The following is an 18,478-nucleotide window of genomic DNA, read 5'->3' on the forward strand; positions in this document are numbered from 1 at the left end:
ATATATTACAATCTTAACTGTGTCTGCACTCAGCAATGGATCTTGAAAATGCGTGAACAAAAAACAGCTGAGGACTGCAAAGACAGACAAATTCACAATTACAGTTAGCTATTTTAACACTCCTTTAGTAACTGATAAAACAAGTAGAATGCCAGTAAGGATATTGAAGACTTGAAGAGCAATATCAAACCATTTGACTTAATTGGCATTTATAGGACAGTCCACAACCAACAGCAGCCTTGTTTTTTCCAGTGTAAACGGAACATTCACTAAGCTAGAGCATATTCTGGACCATAAAACAAGTCTCAATAAATTTAAAAGGAGTAAAATCATATTGACTATTTTGCCATCCACAACAGAAATAAATTGAAAATTAGTAATAGACACATTTATATAGATATAGTGCATCATCTTTTTTTAATATGATGCTGGATTTGATTTGCTATTATTATGTTAAATTTTTGTGTGCGTTTATGTGAGATACTGGTCTATAGTTTTCTGTTCTTGTTTTGTCTTTGCCTTTTATTTTGTTATCTGGGTAATGTTGATTTCATAAAATAAGTTTAGAAATGTTTTCTCCCCCATCTCTTTTGTGAAGGATTTTGTTTAGAATTGGTTTAATTTCTTCCATAAATATTCAAAAAAATTTACTAGGGAATAATCAGGGACTGGAGTTTCTTTGTGGGAAGGTTTTAAAATACAAATTGAATTTCTTTATTAGAAATAAGCTCATTCAATGGGTATGTTTGTGTGTGTGTCTGTGTGTGTCTGTGTGTACATGTGATCAACTCAATAGATGCAGAGGAAGCATTTAATTGTCATGAAAAAAACTATCAGCAGACTAATCTAGCCTTATCTAATCTGATAAAGGGTATCTATGAAAAACCTACCGCTGATATTTTACTTAATGGCAAAAGACTGAAATTTTTACCCCAAAGGCAAGTATGTTTGCTCTTACCATTTCAGTTCAGCATCCTATTGGAGCTGGTTAGTGCAATATGGCAAGTAAAAGGAATAAAAAGCATGATACTTGAAAGGGGGAAGAATTAAACTTTATTCTTCTTTTTAAAGATAACACTGTTCTTTTTTTATTCTTACAAAATATTTATTGAAAAAATAAGTAAACCACAAGAAAAAGACTTACAAATTGGACTACATAAAAAATTAAAATTTCTGCATTACAAAATACACAGTACACAAAGTGAAAAATCAAGCTACAAAGTCATAGAAGCCTTGCAGTACATAAAGCCAACCAACCAACAAAACAAAACAAAACAAAAAAAACAAACCAAGAAAAACCCACTTTTGTCTATGTAGAAAATCCTGACATCTACAAAAAAAAGGTATTAGTACTAATAGTTTAGCAAGATCAAAGAATACAAAGTCACTATGCAAAAAGCAATTCTATTTATATGTACTAATAATGAAATAATTAGAAGCTGACATTTAAAAAATCAGTATAATTTAAATAGCATCAAAAAACAGGAAGTACTTTGTAATAAGCAAAATATGTGCAAAACTTGTACGTTCAAAACTACAAAACATTGTTAGCAAAATTAAAGATCTAACTAAATGGAAAAGTATACTATATTTATGGACTCAATATTGCTAAAATGTCAGTTCTCCCAAAAGTAATCTATGGCAGCTCTTCACCAGGCTTCTGGGTGGGAATTAAGCCTTAATGCCCTAAGGCATCCATTATATATAATAAATTAACATTTCTTATATTCATGTAAAATCATACTATCTATACCAATCTTGAGGGAATGAATGTAGATGTTAACAAGCTGATTTTAAGATCTATATGAAAATTCAAAGGGCTTAAAATAATTAAGACTATCATGAAAAAGAAGAATAATGTTGGAGAACTTTATGCTGCCTGATTTCTATATCTACTCTAAAGCTTTGGCTATTAAGACAGTGAAGTGTTGGCATAAAATTAGACAAAAAGATCAGTGCACTAGAATGGGGAGTCTCAAAATAGACCCACACCTATGTGGTCACTTGATTTTCAACAAAGGTGCCTAGGCAATGCAGTGGGAGAAGGATGAGTCTTCTCAACAGATGTGTTCAAGCAATCCAGTATTTGAATTGAAAAGAAAATTAATCTTGACATCTATCCTACACTATGAATTAAGATGGATTATAGAGCTAAATGTGAAAACTAACACAGTAAATTGTCTTAAAAATGTGTGAGTATCTTCAAGACAAGTCGCAAAGGTCATGAGCCATGAAAAGAAAAGTTGATCCATTGTACTTTATCAAAATTGTACATTTCTGATCATCAAAAAACACCATTAAGGAAGCAAAAAGGCAAGCCACAGAACATGTGAGAGTATTTGCAATACATCTATGTGACAGAGCAGTCATCCAGAAAAGACAAATATCTTGTACAAATCTCTAAGGAAATGTTAGACAGACTGCACTTTGACCCACTCCCAACATGGACAATAAACTTGAACAGGTACTTTACAAAAGAGGATATCCATTTGACCAATAGGCACATGAAAATATGCTTTTAACAGAATTACGCATAAGGGAATATAAATTGAAACTGCAGTAAGATGCCACTATACTCTGGTAAAATAGCAGGAATTAAAAAGACTTATAGGGGCTTCCCTGGTGGCACAGTGGTTAACAATCTGCCTGTCACTGCAGGGGACATGGGTTTGATCTCTGGTCCAGGAAGATCCCACATGTTGTGGAGCAACTAAGCCTGTGTGCCACAACTACTGAGCCTGCACTCTAGAGCCCACGAGCCACAACTACTGAGCCCGTGTGCCACAACTACTGAAGCCCGCGTGCTCTAGGGCCTGTGTGCCACAACTACTGAGCCTGTGCTCTTGAGCCCATGTGCCACAACTACTGAAGCCCACGTGCTCTAGGGCCCGCATGCTGCAACTACTGAAGCCTGTGCTCTACAACAAGAGAAGCCTAGAGCCCATGCTCCACAGCAACAGAAGCCACCACAATGAGAAGCCTGCACAACGCAACGAAGAGGAGCCTTCACTCACCGCAACTAGAGAAAGCCTGCACACAGCAACGAAGACCCAACGCAGCCAAAAATAAATTAAAAAAAAAAAAAAGACTTATAATACCAAGTATAGGAGAAGATATGGAACAACTCTCATACATTGCTGGTGGGAATATGAAATAGTATTATCACTCTGAAATTTTGGCAGTTTCTAATAAAATTAAGCATACAACTACTCTGTGATCCAGCAGTTTCAATCCTAGGTATTTTTCCAAGGAAAATAAATAGTTCCACTTAAAGACTATTCATAATAGCACCCAATAGAAATAACCCAAATAGATATCAATAGGAAAAATGAATAAACAAATTGTGATTTATTCATACTTCTCAGCAATAGAAAGGAAGAAACTATGGATACATGCAGCAACGTGGATGAATCTCAAAAACATACTGAGCAAAAGAAGCTAAGCATAAAAGAGGACACCACTGTAGGGTTCTTTTTATATGAAGTTCAAGAAAGAGGCAAAACAAATCTATGGGGCTATAAGTCAGAAAAGTTACCTCATGGTGTGGGTGGATCTACTGATTTGAAAGGGGCATGAGGAACTTTCAGGTTTATGGAAATATTTCCTATCTTGATCTGGATGGCAGTTTTATAGGTTTTTACATATGTAAAGGTCATCAAGCTATATATTCTTAAGAGATCCATATGTACTGTTTGTAATTATACCTCAATAAAAGCATGCATAGCAAAAAGTGTTTTTAAAAAGATTTCTGTGTTTCTTGAAAAATGACTGAATAAGAAAGCGAAACAAGTGGATAAGTCTGAGAACCAGGTTTATGCCATCTGTTACATCCCTCCTCTGACACCTCCTTCCATCTACATCCTGAGTATATACTTCCAGTTTTCTTTTGACTATGCTTTTTCCTTCGAGCTTAATTTTTTCATGACAAATTAAGGACTGTTTACCTCTATTTACTTTTTTTTTTCGGGTACGCGGGCCTCTCACTGTTGTGGCCTCTCCCGTTGCGGAGCACAGGCTCCGGACGCACAGGCTCAGCGGCCGTGGCTCACAGGCCCAGCCGCTCCGCTGCATGTGGGATCTTCCCAGATCGGGGCACGAACCCGCATCCCCTGCATCGGCAGGCAGACTCTCAACCACTGCGCCACCAGGGAAGCCCTATTTACTTTTTGTTATGTTTTTCTTATTTTTGATTTATTAGAGGTTCACCATCTCATTGTAGGCTCTACTAAAGTCATCAAATAATACCAAATATCTTGCCCAAGATATATTAACTATCACCCTTGGGCTTCATTTTCTTTAGCTGTTAGGGAACATTTGTTTGTCTGAAATAGGGATTTGTGAATCTTTTAATGAGTGGATATTTGTATAGATTCTCTAATTTAAATTTAAGAATGTTCTTTAAGTAGGATTGTAATCCTTCCTAAGACATGGGTACAGTTGTGGGAAAATCAACTTGGAGAGGATATGTGATTTTTAAGGTTGTTTAGGTATAAAGATAAAGTAAGACTTTGTCATAGGGTTTCTGCAGCACATGGGAACCAAAGTTCCAGGCATGGGTCCCAGATAACAGGAACATATGGGAAGATCCAGAGCTCTATCCTCTGAATGTGGCTTATTTAATGTCCATCCTAAGTAAATAGGAGGCTTAGTACTATGGGAATGAAGTGGCCTCACCCATAGCCATGGGATATTGAGGAAAAAGGAACAAGACAGCTTCCTTGTTCAATGAAGGAAGGGGCAGGCCAAAGAAACTGTCTACAGTAGTGGTCAGGGTAGCAGGTTAAGGAATTAGAGGTATAGGTACACAGAAAGAACTAGCAATTTATAGGGTGGCTTTACTTTACTTTGAGTAGTTCTTACTTGCCTTGCTAGATCAGTTTCTGTGTCTGAACTTTTCTCTATTTCATGGTGACATAACTCATTAAATAACTAAAGAAAGATAAAATTTGACACACCAAAATGTAAGCAAGGGAGTGTTACTCAGAAAGCAGAGGAGAAATTTGGTGTGAAGAGACAGATGTCTTTCCTGGCTCTCTTTAAACATTCCTTACTGTGAAACTTGTTAAGATTATCCAGAGAAAGAGAAATTTGGCTTTGACCAGTTAAGTCATTTAGTTAAGATTCTTGATGATCTGGAACTCAGATCTGACCCCAGTAGGTTGACTGTGGTTGGAGTCCATTCTAAATATCTGCTGTGAATCCAGCATTCTTTTGATGCTTCCTTAGATGGAGAAGGGAGAAAAAAAAAAATGTTTTCTTCTCGTCCTCTTCATTCCCTTACCCAAAGTCGCAAAGCAACAGGACAATGTAGCAACTACCCCAAGGCCTTTTACTGGGAGGGAGGATCAAATGATTGTTAAGAGCCTTTGGAATTTGACAAGGCTGGATTCACATCCTAGGTCCACAACTTACAAGGTATATTCAGATGGCTTAACCTCTCTGTCCTTAGCTATAAGTAGAGGGTTAAATACCTCATGGGGTTCTTGTGAGAATTATGCGAGAAAATACTTTCAAAACATTTGGCACATAGTCAATGCTCAATAAATGGAAGCAGCTGCTCTGGTGATGGTGGTAGAGTTTGTGGTGACACTGAGGATGATAATGCTTTCTCGAAGCTCTTCACCTCTGCTCACTTGTATTTAGTACTATGACATAACACTTGGTATTGTGTAATTGAAGTACGTAGTAATTGAAAGTAATGAATACTGAGCTTTCTGTATTTTGAAGAAGGAATTTATAAGATTCCTATTTGTCTTAATTGTGTTAAATTGTGCCTTTGTGTAAGAAACAATGGATGGTATCTCCCTCTGTGTAGAAGAGAACGAGATACCTCCAAGGCGTAAAGTTGGGCGGCAGTGTGTACCTACTTTGCAGTCTAGAGCTATGCTTCATTTAGATATAACAAAATAAAAATGCAATAGTTTCTTTCCTTGCAAATCATGTACTTTTCAAGGAAACGTAAATGCATGAAATGGCAGTGCAGTAAATCATCTAGTGCAAAGTTTTATGGTACAAGTTAAGACAGTAAATAGAGAATAGGAGGTAGATGGAATAATTCAAATTAGAGGATATGAATCTGGGTGTATTTTTTTTTTTTTTTTTTTGGTACGCGGGCCTCTCACTGTTGCGGCCTCTCCCATTGCAGAGCACAGGCTCTGGACGCGCAGGCTCAGCGGCCATGGCTCACAGGCCCAGCCGCTCCACGGCATGTGGGATCTTCCCGGACCGGGGCACGAACCCGTGTCACCTGCATCGGCAGGCGGACTCTCAACCACTGTGCCACCAGGGAAGCCCCCTGGGTGTATTTTTGAAGTAAATGAGTTGATTACCAAAGAGGTACGTGGTGAAAATCAAAAAAGTATTTTCATAGATCTTGACTCATGCCCAGTGATGGTTCTCACTGTGGTCCTAAGCCTGACTTTGAATTAATAACATGAATTTAGTCACCAATGTACTCTTCTTCCCTTCCCAAAAATTTTTTTAAAAAGGTATTTTAACAGGCTTGAGAAGTAGTATGAATTATTTAAGTGCTTTGGTAGTTGACTTTCAGTTCATTCAGTTGATATTTATTGGCTGTCTTGGAATACAGAAATATTGTAGCTGCATTAAGAGGCAGTATGATATTGCCTGTAGAGCTAGTTGTAAGATATTGTGACTCAAATCTCCCTGCATGCCAGCTTCCTCATATGTTCAAAATAGGATGATAATACTTAGGTCATTTTTCATCTTGTCTGGCATTCTGTTTCTATTTCTTGTGTAGTCTCTGTACACTGAGACTATCATAGCTTCATAAGATATAATCTAGTTGTGATTATCACTGATTTGAAACTGTTCCTGGAGGTATATGCAAAGGCAGTTTTGGTCATTTAGGTTTGGGTCAGTTTAGGCTTTGTTCCAAATTCTTACCCTGTCCTAGAGATTGGCAGTTTGTTCCTAGAAAGAATCTGCTCCATGAAGAGGGTGAAACCACCAATTTTTATTGCTTAGTGTGTTGATTGTTATTGCCTGGGTCTCTGTTTATCCGTTTTTAGAAAATCTATGGATACCATGGTAGTAATGGAAACCAGAAGTGAAAAAGAGAATGGATAGCAGACTGTGAATTAGCAAAGCTCCAAAATGCTTTCTAGAATTAGAAAAATATTTAACAATGAAAATATACATTTCTGCAATTATCACTGTGTTTGGAAATAAAGAATTAGCTTGAGGGGAAGTAGGGTGGAAAATGACTGGAGGACAGTTAAGTAACTCAGTATGTTAGGGTAGTATAACATATGATCATGTATAAGTGCCTTTGGCTCTATTGATTGATATAGATTGATATAGATTCATTTCATGTTAAAGTTAATAAGCTGCTTAATATTTTGAGATGAATAATGAGTCTGAAGTGTCAACTAACTTACACTAAATTACACTTCTAATGAGTGGTAGAGATAAAAATTCAAACTTGGGACTTTCTGACTGTGAGCTATCTTATTTTCATTTTATTAGGCCAGTTTCCTTTCTCCTTGGCAATCTGTTTTGACCACTGGAAACAAGCCTTTCAAATGCTGTCTTCTCAGCCTCCAGCTTAATTGGGCTTTTAGCTCTTTGATTTTTACAACATCTCCATGTTCAGTTTGTTAGGACCTTTAAGTGTTGACCTTGGCCTAGATAGTTATGCTGGACCACAGTTAAAAAGCATGCCCCAGCAGATACTCAGTATTTGAAGAGTTGGCTCCTGAACTACAACTGTCTTACCTGTTTCGACCTAGTTTTTATGTCTTGGATAACCTGTTAACCCTGTTATTATCTGGATCTGTTTTTGCCCAGCTGTTCCAGTATAAGACAGTATAAAATTTAGTGTTGCTTTTTAGGTGATGATTTACTGGAAAGATATGGATTTAGGATTGGTTAGAAGTAACAAATAGCTGTATGACTTTGTCTAAATTTCTTAACCTTACGGAGAACCTTCGTTTATTCATCTACAGGAAAGGAATAATACCAACTGCTTGGGTTGATTGTGAGAATTAAGTGAAATAACATAAGATGTCAGCTGCCTAAGTATAGCATATCTTGGGCATATAGTAGTGTCCAAGAGACAGTAGTTTCTTTCCCCTTTTCTTTGCCTTCTGATCTGCAGTGTTGTCTCTGGACATCTGCTCTAGTCTATCCTCATTTCTTCACTGCACTCCCACTCTCACTGTTGAAAAGCCATAGGGCTTCTCACAACTTTGATCTGCCCCCTCTGATTCTTCTCATGGGGCGTAGCCTGACAATTATGTTGAACTCTACGGCTCCTTGGTGATACCTGTTCCAGGTCTCCAGTGGGTTTAGTTGAAAGCATGCCATTTAATCTGGATTTCTTTTACGTAACTTTTCTCTTTAGGATTCTTTATGCTTCCATTGCCTCGTTTCGACTTGGTCCCTACGGCATTCCCTACTTAAGTATTTCCATTTGTTGTGTTAAATCACCCACAGAGTGTGGGTCTTCAGAACCTACAAACAGAACCATAGAGGAGAAACATTTTTAGAATGTGTAATATAATAGGTCATTGTTTATTACTGTTATTTTTATTCTATAAAATAATATTTTAGTCAAATAAAAATTTAGAAGATATTCAATCTCACAAAATAATCAAAGACAAAAGTCATAAAGTATCTCTTGTTTAATTAGTAGAATAATTTGTAATAGTACTCAGTCTGGTGATTATGCACTTAAGTGATACTCTAGGAAATATCTAGGGACATTGTAAATCAGAATATACCACAGGCAAAGCAGTTTATAGTTAGATATTTGGAAATCTGGCTCCCACCTGTGTTCCTCTTCACGTACACACATGTGCATTATGAATCACAATACATTGATACCCCTCATTCTAGTAAATTTGAGAAATAATCTTCAAGGAGTTATCCAAAGTATATAAAAAGTCATGCAAATTTTAAAATTCATTCTGGTATTATTTGTTATATGTCTTTCCATTTAAAGCCTGCTAACTTTTGTGGAAGGTCCTCCCCAGTGAAACATATGAAAAATATATATATTAAAAAAAAAAAACTACAGTCAGAATCTGGCATTTTCATGAAGACTGACATTACTCTATGACCTACTCTGTTTATAATAGCAAAAGAAAAAAAAAGAAAAGAAACAACCTAAATCTCCAACAACAGAAGAATGGACAGATAAATTCTGGTATACTCCTAAAATGGAATACTGTGGAATAATTAAAGGAATAAACTACAACCACATGTATTTCATTTATAAACATTCACATTCATAACATTGAACCAAAAAAGCAAGTTGTAGAAGGACATCCTTTGTAATAAAGAAAGTTTCAAATACATAAAATAATAAAAATATTGTTTCTTATTATATACTTGTCATACAGTATTTTTATAATACAAATGGTATACTCAACACAAGAAACGGTCACCTCTGGGGAGAAGGAATAAAATGATTTAAGGAGGTCATATAAGGGCTTTAACTATATTTGTAATGTTTAATATGTACATAAGTGTTCATCATATAATTCTATATATCTTTCTGAATGACTGAAATATTTCATGATTTCAAAAAAGAAGGATCCACTGACTAATATGAGGACTCAGACTTTTTCAAACTTATCCTGTTTTGCAGACTAGATGATAATAAAAATAAAATGGATATATATCTGGGGAAGAAATGGATATGTCTTTCATGACGTATAACCCAGACCTGGAACTAGATATTATTTACTAGTGTAAAGTGAATCTTTTAAAGAGGATGGTAAAATACTAATTTTAATATCAGTATCTAAAAAATTAGCTTAGAGTGTGTGTTCATAAACCTCAGTGTTTATTTTTTAAGAAAACAAAATTTATCCTTTTAATTATTTTTTTCAGAAAACCATTTTGTTTTAAACCATTCTTTTCATTTTATATGTGTTAAATCATAAAGTAGTAAACACTTTGGTTTCAAGATAAGTTAGGAATTGTTTACATTCGCTTTTTAAGAATTATGGTATTTTTAGAAGGGACTCTTTGAAATTTATTCTCTGTGGAAACATTCCTTCTCAGTTTAATTAAGATTTTGAATATTGTTAATCTATTGTTGATTTAGGAAGAAAGCACTTCGTAAATAAATAGCTGGGCTTTATGAATTTTAGCTGAGTGTTATACTGACATGACTGATGGTAATGGAACTAAATATTTAAGATGTTTGCCATGAAGTGCTATTAATTTCAAAGTTATTTGAATGCAAGGGTTATCATGATGGAGAAAACCTTCAAAGAAATTGCTAATTGAAAAATAAATGATTTTAATTTTGGTTGGAATTTGATTTTGATCCATCAGCCTTATGATTTACATTCTTGTATTTCAGGGAAAGGTGGCCCAGACAGCATGTATGTCAGCTTGCAAGCATTTAGCCACGTCCTTGATGCAACTTTTGCTGGAAGCTGAAGTAAGGCAGCTCACCTTGGGAGCATTACAGCAGTTCAACTTGGATGTCAGAGAATGTGAACGTAAGACAGTAAACCATCTCTTCGCTTATTTGTTTTACCTGCATATTCACCTCTGTGGAAAAAAAAGTTTTAGGTCTGTGGGGTTTTGGTCCTAATGGAGTCAAAGAGTACTAGAAATAAGAGTCTGTCACCAAGCTAATTTGAACACCCAAGAGTGCCTAGGCTTATATGTAGAACAAAGAAGATCCCTGGCATGGAAGATTGCAGTCTAGAGGGGGATACAAGGCAGACATGCATTTAATACACACCAAAGAAAACCTGATTAGTTCAAAGACTTCAAAGAATGCAGTTCTCAACCATTTCCTTTTTATGTTGTATTTGAAAACTATTTTTTCATCTTATCTGCAAACTCTTCTTGGTCTAAAGAACAAATGGAGTATGCATTTATCAGTCAGAAATGCTTTCTATGACAGGTAGAAACAGAAAACCTTAGACAGAGTGGTTAAACTAAATTGGTTTTATTTTTCTTAGAGGCAGTGAGTTGCTGTATTAATTTAGTTGCTCAGTGATGTTATCAAGGACCCAGGCTCTTTTGTTCCCTCTCTTCTGTCATACTTAGAATTTTCCTCCTCATACATATTATAGTCAGAAGGGACTCACATTCAATGCAGGAGGGAGGTGCCAGCATCACCTATTTTTTTATTAAAAAAATTAAAATCTTTTCAGTAAACCCCTAACAAACTTCCCTGTGTGTCTCATTGGTCAAAATATAGTTGTGTGGTTGCCTCCAGCTCTCAGGGAGACTGGGAGGTTGAGTATCTGGCAAAGAGAAAGAGGAGCATCATTATTGCCATAGTTGATTTATCATGAATTGTCTACTTGGAATGAAACACAGAATCAGGCTCTGCTTAGCAAGAAAGAAGGAACAAATGAAGAGTGTTGTGGTGCTTGTTGTGCCATCAGTGAGAAATGAAAATGAACAAAAATGATGTGACTCCTGGAAACTTTCTTCTGATTCTAGGAGAATTAACATAGTGGAAAATTGCATGAGTCTGCAAATACTTCTGCCCCACCTTTTAATTTTTTTTACTGTTTATTGGTTTCCCTTGGTTGACTTTTTTTTTTTTTTTTTCTGGCCACACCACACAGCTTGCAGAATCTTAGTTCTCTGACCAGGGATTGAACCTGGGCCCCCTGCAGTGGAAGCACAGAGTCCTAACCACTGGACTGCCAGGGAATTCTCCCCCTTGGTTGACTTTTGATGGCTGGAAATTAAGGCATAATTGGCTATACTATTTTTAATTAATTAAGACTTCCAGTTCCAGCCATCACAGAGTAACAAGTATCAAGGTCACCCTTCTGCCATAAACAGCTATAAAACTGGATAAACTGTATGAAACAACTCTTTTCATGCATTAGACAGCAGAGAGCACAAGGCTATGATCCTTCAGAGGGGAAATGTACAAGGTAAGCTTGACATTTACTCTTGTTTCCTGTCTGGGGGCACTATCCAAACACAGCACAGGAAAGTAGAGCGGGAATAAAAAGCAGTGTTTTGCACAAAAACCCCCCACGCCCAGGAATTGGCTTATAAGGCTGTTGAGGCAGCTTAGGTTTGTGGAGAAAGATACCTGAGAGCAAGGAGTTGTTTAAAGAAGTTGCTCCAAAAATCTGCTTTGGAGAGCCCTTGAGTCTTTGATCAAAAACCAAGTTGCCATGTGTGGTGTGAAACTCTGGGAGGCTTAGCGGAGAATAGCCACTGAGGATCTATGAGCTGAATAGGAATGCCAGTGGTCACAGAGTGCTAGGAAACACTGGAATTCTGACCAACTAGAGTGGAGAGACCGCCTTAACATATTGTGCATTCAGTAATACCCCAGAAGGTTAGGCATTAAGAATGCTATTCAAGCTCTAGAGTAAGAGCTAATCTTGAGCCACCCTAATAAAGTCTAATAAGAAGACTTGACAAGATAAAGGTAATCTGCCAGTAAAATAACTGCCTGCCAAAACACTCAACAATCTTTGAAGGAAGAGGAACATGAAAAAGTTTTCAGATTCTCAACCGTATAGCATCTACAATTTCACATCAAAAAGCTAAAATTCAACATACAAAGAAGTAGGAAAATATGACCCATAACAGAAGAAAAAAATAAACAATAGAAATAAACCCACTGATTATACAAATGTTAAAAATAGTGGACAGGGCCTTTTAAAAACTGAATATAAATATATTCAATAACTTAAAGGAAAAAATGGTTATAATGCATGACTGGAGGAAATTTTTTCCAGGTTTGATTTAAAAAAAGTATTAACTCACTGATTCAAAAAGCTCAACAGATCTTTAGCAAGATAAACATATAGCCACACCCAGGCACATTATGGTCAGATTGCTAAAAATAACAGCAATAAAAGAGAAAATCTTAATAGCAGAAGAAAAGACACATTATATAATATAGAGCAATGATAAGAATTACTGCTAATTTCTTATCAGAAACAGTGCAAACCAGAAGGCAGTAGAGGAACATCTTTAAAATCCTGAAAGAAAGGAAAAAAAAAGCCTGTTAACCTTAACCTGAAAACTCTATCTTGTGAAAAATATCCTTCAAACATAAAGGTAAAATATAGACATTTTCAAATAAACAGAAGTTGAGAAAATTTGTCACCAGAAGATCTATACCACAACACATTTAAAAGGTAGTTTTTCACGTTGAAAGGAAATTATACTAGATGTCAACCCAGCTCTACAGATTACATTGTTCAAAGACGTCTACCACAATATCTCTTTTCCTAGAACCGGGAAGCCCGGTTTTTCTTTTTTAATTTTATTTTTTATAGAAGTAATACCTGCTCTTTGTGGAAATTTTGGGAGAAAAAAGTAACAAAAAAATTATCTCATCCTTCAGAAATAAGTACAATTCCAGGGTTTCTCTGGTGGCGCAGTGGTTGGGAGTCCGCCTGCCATTGCAGAGGACACGGGTTCGAGCCCTAGTCTGGGAAGATCCCACATGTCACGGAGCAGCTGGGCCCGTTGCGCCGCGGCTGCTGAGCCTGCGCTCTAGAGCCAGCGAGCCACAGCTGCTGGGCCCGTGCGCCACAACTGCTGAAGCCCACGCGCCTGAAGCCTGTGCTCCTTAGCAAGAGAGGCCACCGCAGTGAGAGGCCCGTGCACCACAATGAAGAGTAGCCCCCGCTCGCCTCAACTTGAGAGAGCCCGCACGCAGCAGTGAGGACCCAACACAGCCAAATAAATAAATTAAATAAATAAATTAATTAATTTTTTAAAAAAAGAACTGGTATCTGAGATTTAAAAGAAAAGAAATAAGTACAATTCCAGGGATTACATCCAGACATGATAACATCCAAGAGCCGCAGAATTGTTTCTAGAAGCCATCCACTGGATTCTTTGCATCTAGTTAACCAGAATTGTTTTACATGGCTCTGTCTTAACCAATTACTTCCCAGGAGAATGAAAGCATAATGGTTGGCTAAACCAGTCAAGATTGATTCTTAATGTTGAATACAAAGTCATCATTTTCCGAGTCTTGAGGAATAGTAGAACCTCATTCTGATATAAATAAAAGGGAGAAAAAGGCTTTGGGGTAGGTGACCAACCATTACCAATGGTTGAACGGCAAAGCCTGATGAATGATTGGGAATAACTCAATCAAAGTGACTGCATTTTTGATAGAGCTAAAAGGTAAAGAGGGATGGAGGGTAATAAGCTAAAATATATGAGCCTTGAGGAAGAGGAGTAATGGTCTGAGAGAAGCACCAATGAATAAGGAAAATGCCCATCTTATAGCCTGATTCTGAAGTACATTTTTTGTAGAAGAATGAACAGCTTCTACTTTAGAGAACTATAGGTGAATTGGTATCCTTAGCAGAGAGCCAGCTTTCAGTTGACTAAGAGGTAGAGAGATCATTTAATGAAAAGGTGGAAACTATGAAAATAGTTCGTTAACTATGGCAGAGGGTTTCCAGAGAGCCAGTGTCTTGCCTGAAAAGCCATTCAATATTTGTAATAGCCTTTCAGACTTAGGATCAGCTTGACACTAACATTTGTGAGGCATGGCAGTATCTCTAATAACCATATTACCACTGAAATTTTTTCGCCATATATTTAGAGCCACTAAGGTTCATTGATTTAGAATTTAATGTTTCATTTCTGATTGGCATTAATTTGTCTGTCAAAAAACTTTCCATGGACATTTATTTTAATTTAAAAGAAAGAATTCTATGTCTTTTGCTATACCATCCCCCTCATTTTCTTCTTTACATGCTCAGTGGTCTATAAAAAATCTTAAAGAAATGATACATAAGATTCACATAACTATACAGAGGCGTATAAAAGCAGCCCCAAATGACAAGATAATTAACACTTACATCTTTCTACCCAGTGGTGTGTACGTGAGGTATTTTTGCTATTGTCTGTGAGTCACTGGAAGAACTGTGTATAGGTCCTGAAAGAAATAAAACTTTGGACAAGATAGAATGTGAATGTATCTTGAGTGTTTGACTCTGAGGCCTGGGCTGCCACTTTGTTAGATCCCAAATACATACAGGAATTATATGCATGCAAGCCTGAGGTATTCAGCTAGTATAGTTTAGTCATTAAGAACACAGATTTGAGAGTCAGCTCAATCAGATGTTCAAGTCACCGCTTCTTTTTAGTGTGACCATATATAAATTATTTAACCTCTCACAGCCCCATTTATGAAATAGGAATAATAATAGAACCTAATATTACAGGAATGGGGTCAGAATTAAATGAGATAATGCATAAAAGGGTTTAGTTCATGGCTGGCAAAACATTAAATATGCAATAAGGAGTAGCTTCTCCCGTTATCATTATCAGCAGCAGTAACAACGCAGTAATAAATATACAGCAACTCTCAGAAGGTCTTTTGCAGACCACGCAGACCTTTGTCTGTAGTTTGTGAATCAGTTAGGTTTGGAGATGCCCTTTTATTCAATGTAAGTTTTGCTTTTTGTACTTATCTGTTGAACTTCTGTAGTTGTTCTGAAAGTTACCATCCAGAACTGATGATTTTCTAATTCTCAGCCTATGCTTTTGCAAGAAATCAATTAGTTAGTTCAGATGTTTACTAGAGATGGTAACTACTGCTTTGGATACCACTATCTAATAGGAGTGTTGTTGATTCTTACTGACAGGCTAATCAAACCAAGTACCTTTATGGTGAAGATTATTAGGATTTAGGAGATGTGAAGAAAATATTCCTTTCCCTTTAAAAATTGACAGTGACCTCTGGGTACTTCTGCTCTGTATGAATTTCATTTTATATCTCCATATGTTCGGAAACTGGATTTTAAATACTAGCAGGTCTTGATGACCTAATACTTACCTCCTTGATCAAACCTGGGCTACTGTAGCATTCATGTACTAGGATGTTCAGTCTGTGTCTGGATTTGGAATTTCCAAACCTTTTTCTTCGTATATTCTAAAGATAAGGAGGTCTAGGTTCATATTCCAGCTCACCTACTTGTTAACAGCGCTTATTTAGTAATCTGTTCATTTATTCAGCAAATATATGTGGAGCCCCTACCCCTACTTTGCATGATACTACATGCAAAGTACAATGCTGGAAGCTTGAAAAAAAATGGGAAACCATTGGTGTTAAATAGGAGAGTGACTTGATTAGATTTGTGCTTTTGGAAAGAACTCTGCAATTTATCAGGGGCCTCAGAGATCGGTTATAAGGCTGTTGCAGTAATCCATGATGGAGATGATTTGGAAGCTTCAGCATATTTATGCATCATAATTCAAGCCATTGGAGTGAATAAATCAACTCATCTACCCTCCCTGAGTCCATCAGTAAACTAGAAATATTAATCCCTGCTACAGTTTTCTCACAGTATTGTTATGAAGTCAAATAAGATACTATGCATAAAATCATTTGTAAACAGCCGTGGAAATTTTATTTATTACAGTTATCACTTCTTTATGCATATGCTTTCATGTGTTTTTGTCTTGTTTTCTTTCCCACTTCCATTGTTATATGGTTTATAATGTTAAATATTTCAGTTTTTAGTTGTCTGCTCAGGTTCCTATATTATTCAAAAGATTGGCATATTAAAAATATAATTAATCCAAATCCAGGGGACATTTGGTTGTGAGGAAATGCAGCAGCAATTGCATCTTTTAAAATTTAGTGTAATCCATCTTTTCGCAGGGCCCATCGCCTTTTGCACAGAATAGACCGAGTCCCTGTACAGAAAGGTAATAGAATGCATCTTGCCAAATTCTCAGTTCTTTGATGGTCAAGTTAATATGAGCTTGGGAACGAGGACTCCAGAGCCTTCCATTTCACCCTTCTTACCATAATAGCCCTTACTTTACAGGTCAGGAAACCAATGTGGAGAATCTGCCTAAACTCAGGATTTAATGAAACAACTTTAGAGTAGATTCATGATCTCACTGAGCCTACTGTGATATAAAATATTAGCAGAACACCATTTGTCACTTAATTCCATAGACCCCACTCTAACTGAAAGATCAGATTGCTTTCTGCATCCCTAGAGAAGTAGTTTTAGCTCAAGGCTAAAAAAAAAAAGTCAGGATCTAATAGTCCAGGACTGAGAAGTTTGAATTTTCCAACTCTTAGTATATATTCACTAAAAAAAATGGCTGCAAGTTCCCTTGTGTGGTATAGCAGGCTCTCTTCTGACTCAGGTGTGAGATGTTTTAGCAAATCTTAATCGGGCAAACCTTAATAGGCTTGCTTATGATTTTGCACTGGGGCTTCTGAACTAAGGAATCTTTGTAAAGCGATCTCTCTGAACCTTAAGTACCAGGCCCAAACACCTGCCATTTGGGGGTAACTGTATTCACTTATTTTTATTTTCTCCATTACCTGATCCCAGCTATCTTTGACTCTCCGCGTCCATATAGTTAATTATCCACCATTGGTCACTCCCCACAAGAGTCTGTCTTAAGCCTTCAGGCGTTCCTTTACCAATCTCTTCCTGATGTGAGGGAGACAGAAGAGAAGTGAGTCCTCAGGACCCTGGTCAGAAGCGTAAGGGAAGCAAATGTGACAGGTCTTACTATCATTCTTCTCTTGCAGCCTTTGAAGTTTACATTTTGCAAAAGGAGTTTTGGTCCTTAATAACTAAGCCAGTACTAAACCCAAACTGCATCAGCCTACCAAACAAACTGTTAAAGTGACTACCAGCTCGTACATTAAATCAAGCCTCTCCGATAAGATGCCCAATAGTAATTAATTTGTCATTCAAAATTATGTTTAGTCATCCTTGAATAACTAGTACAAAATGTGTACCCACACAGGTTTGTTTGGTTTTTTTTCCTGCAATTCCTTAGAAAACTCTTACATTCCCCTCTGAGTATAATTCTCTTCTCCCCTACTCTTACTTTGCTATCACCCTTGAGCCCATGTTGTGTTTAGGTCCTAGTCACAGGACAAGATTCAATAAGGGATAGAGCAGAGCAGAGTGCTACCCTTCTCTGGCAAGGGAGATACAATCAAAAGCATTCTGGAGAAGGCTGAGGGATCAAGCTTTCACAATTTCGCTTAGCACCCTTGCATTTATCAAGGAAATATGGTAAAAGTATGAAGACAGCTGGTGTATCAGTTCATAGATCAGTTTGTGCTCTTGATTTTCAGCTCACCCAGCTATCCAGCTGCAGACAGAAGGGGATTATTATAGTAGTGCCTCATGATGGTTCTGTGTTTTCTTGGATTTTTGAGCTATGCATTCTAGCAAGGACCAGAGTGCCCCACTTTCATTGTAAGTTGCCCAGTGTTATTAAAAGCTTTCACATGAAAGCTTTCCATATTCTTCAGTTTCTTTAAATTGAGCAATGGCAGGACAACCTAGTCCTCCAAAGCTTCACCCTCAATGGGAACTTGTTCCCAGGTGACATAAGATAATACCTTAATTATGAGCTTGGCTGCCACATTCCACTGACTGTTGACTTCTCATCCTGGGAAATGAAATGATGTCTTAATGCCCTTTTCCCTGCCATCACCTGTTAAGGAGTTCCATATATTCTGCATTTTCTCTGAAGTCTTTGTTTTGCC

General features: G+C 36.9%; 1 protein-coding gene across 3 annotated transcripts in view; it reads left to right on the forward strand.

Annotated features, from left to right (window-relative positions):
• EXOC6B (exocyst complex component 6B) overlaps window positions 1-18,478 on the forward strand; it is a 618,471-nt gene that overhangs the window by 415,346 nt on the left and 184,647 nt on the right. For all 3 annotated transcript variants that reach the window (XM_024756397.1, XM_024756398.1, XM_024756399.1), the window contains one exon: window positions 10,337-10,478. In XM_024756397.1, coding sequence (XP_024612165.1) covers window positions 10,337-10,478 — 142 coding nt within the window. The remainder of the gene's footprint in view (window positions 1-10,336; window positions 10,479-18,478) is intronic.

Source organism: Neophocaena asiaeorientalis, unplaced genomic scaffold (assembly GCF_003031525.2).
Source record: "Neophocaena asiaeorientalis asiaeorientalis breed wild unplaced genomic scaffold, Neophocaena_asiaeorientalis_V1.1 scaffold303, whole genome shotgun sequence".
In the NCBI taxonomy this organism is placed as follows: domain Eukaryota; kingdom Metazoa; phylum Chordata; class Mammalia; order Artiodactyla; family Phocoenidae; genus Neophocaena; species Neophocaena asiaeorientalis.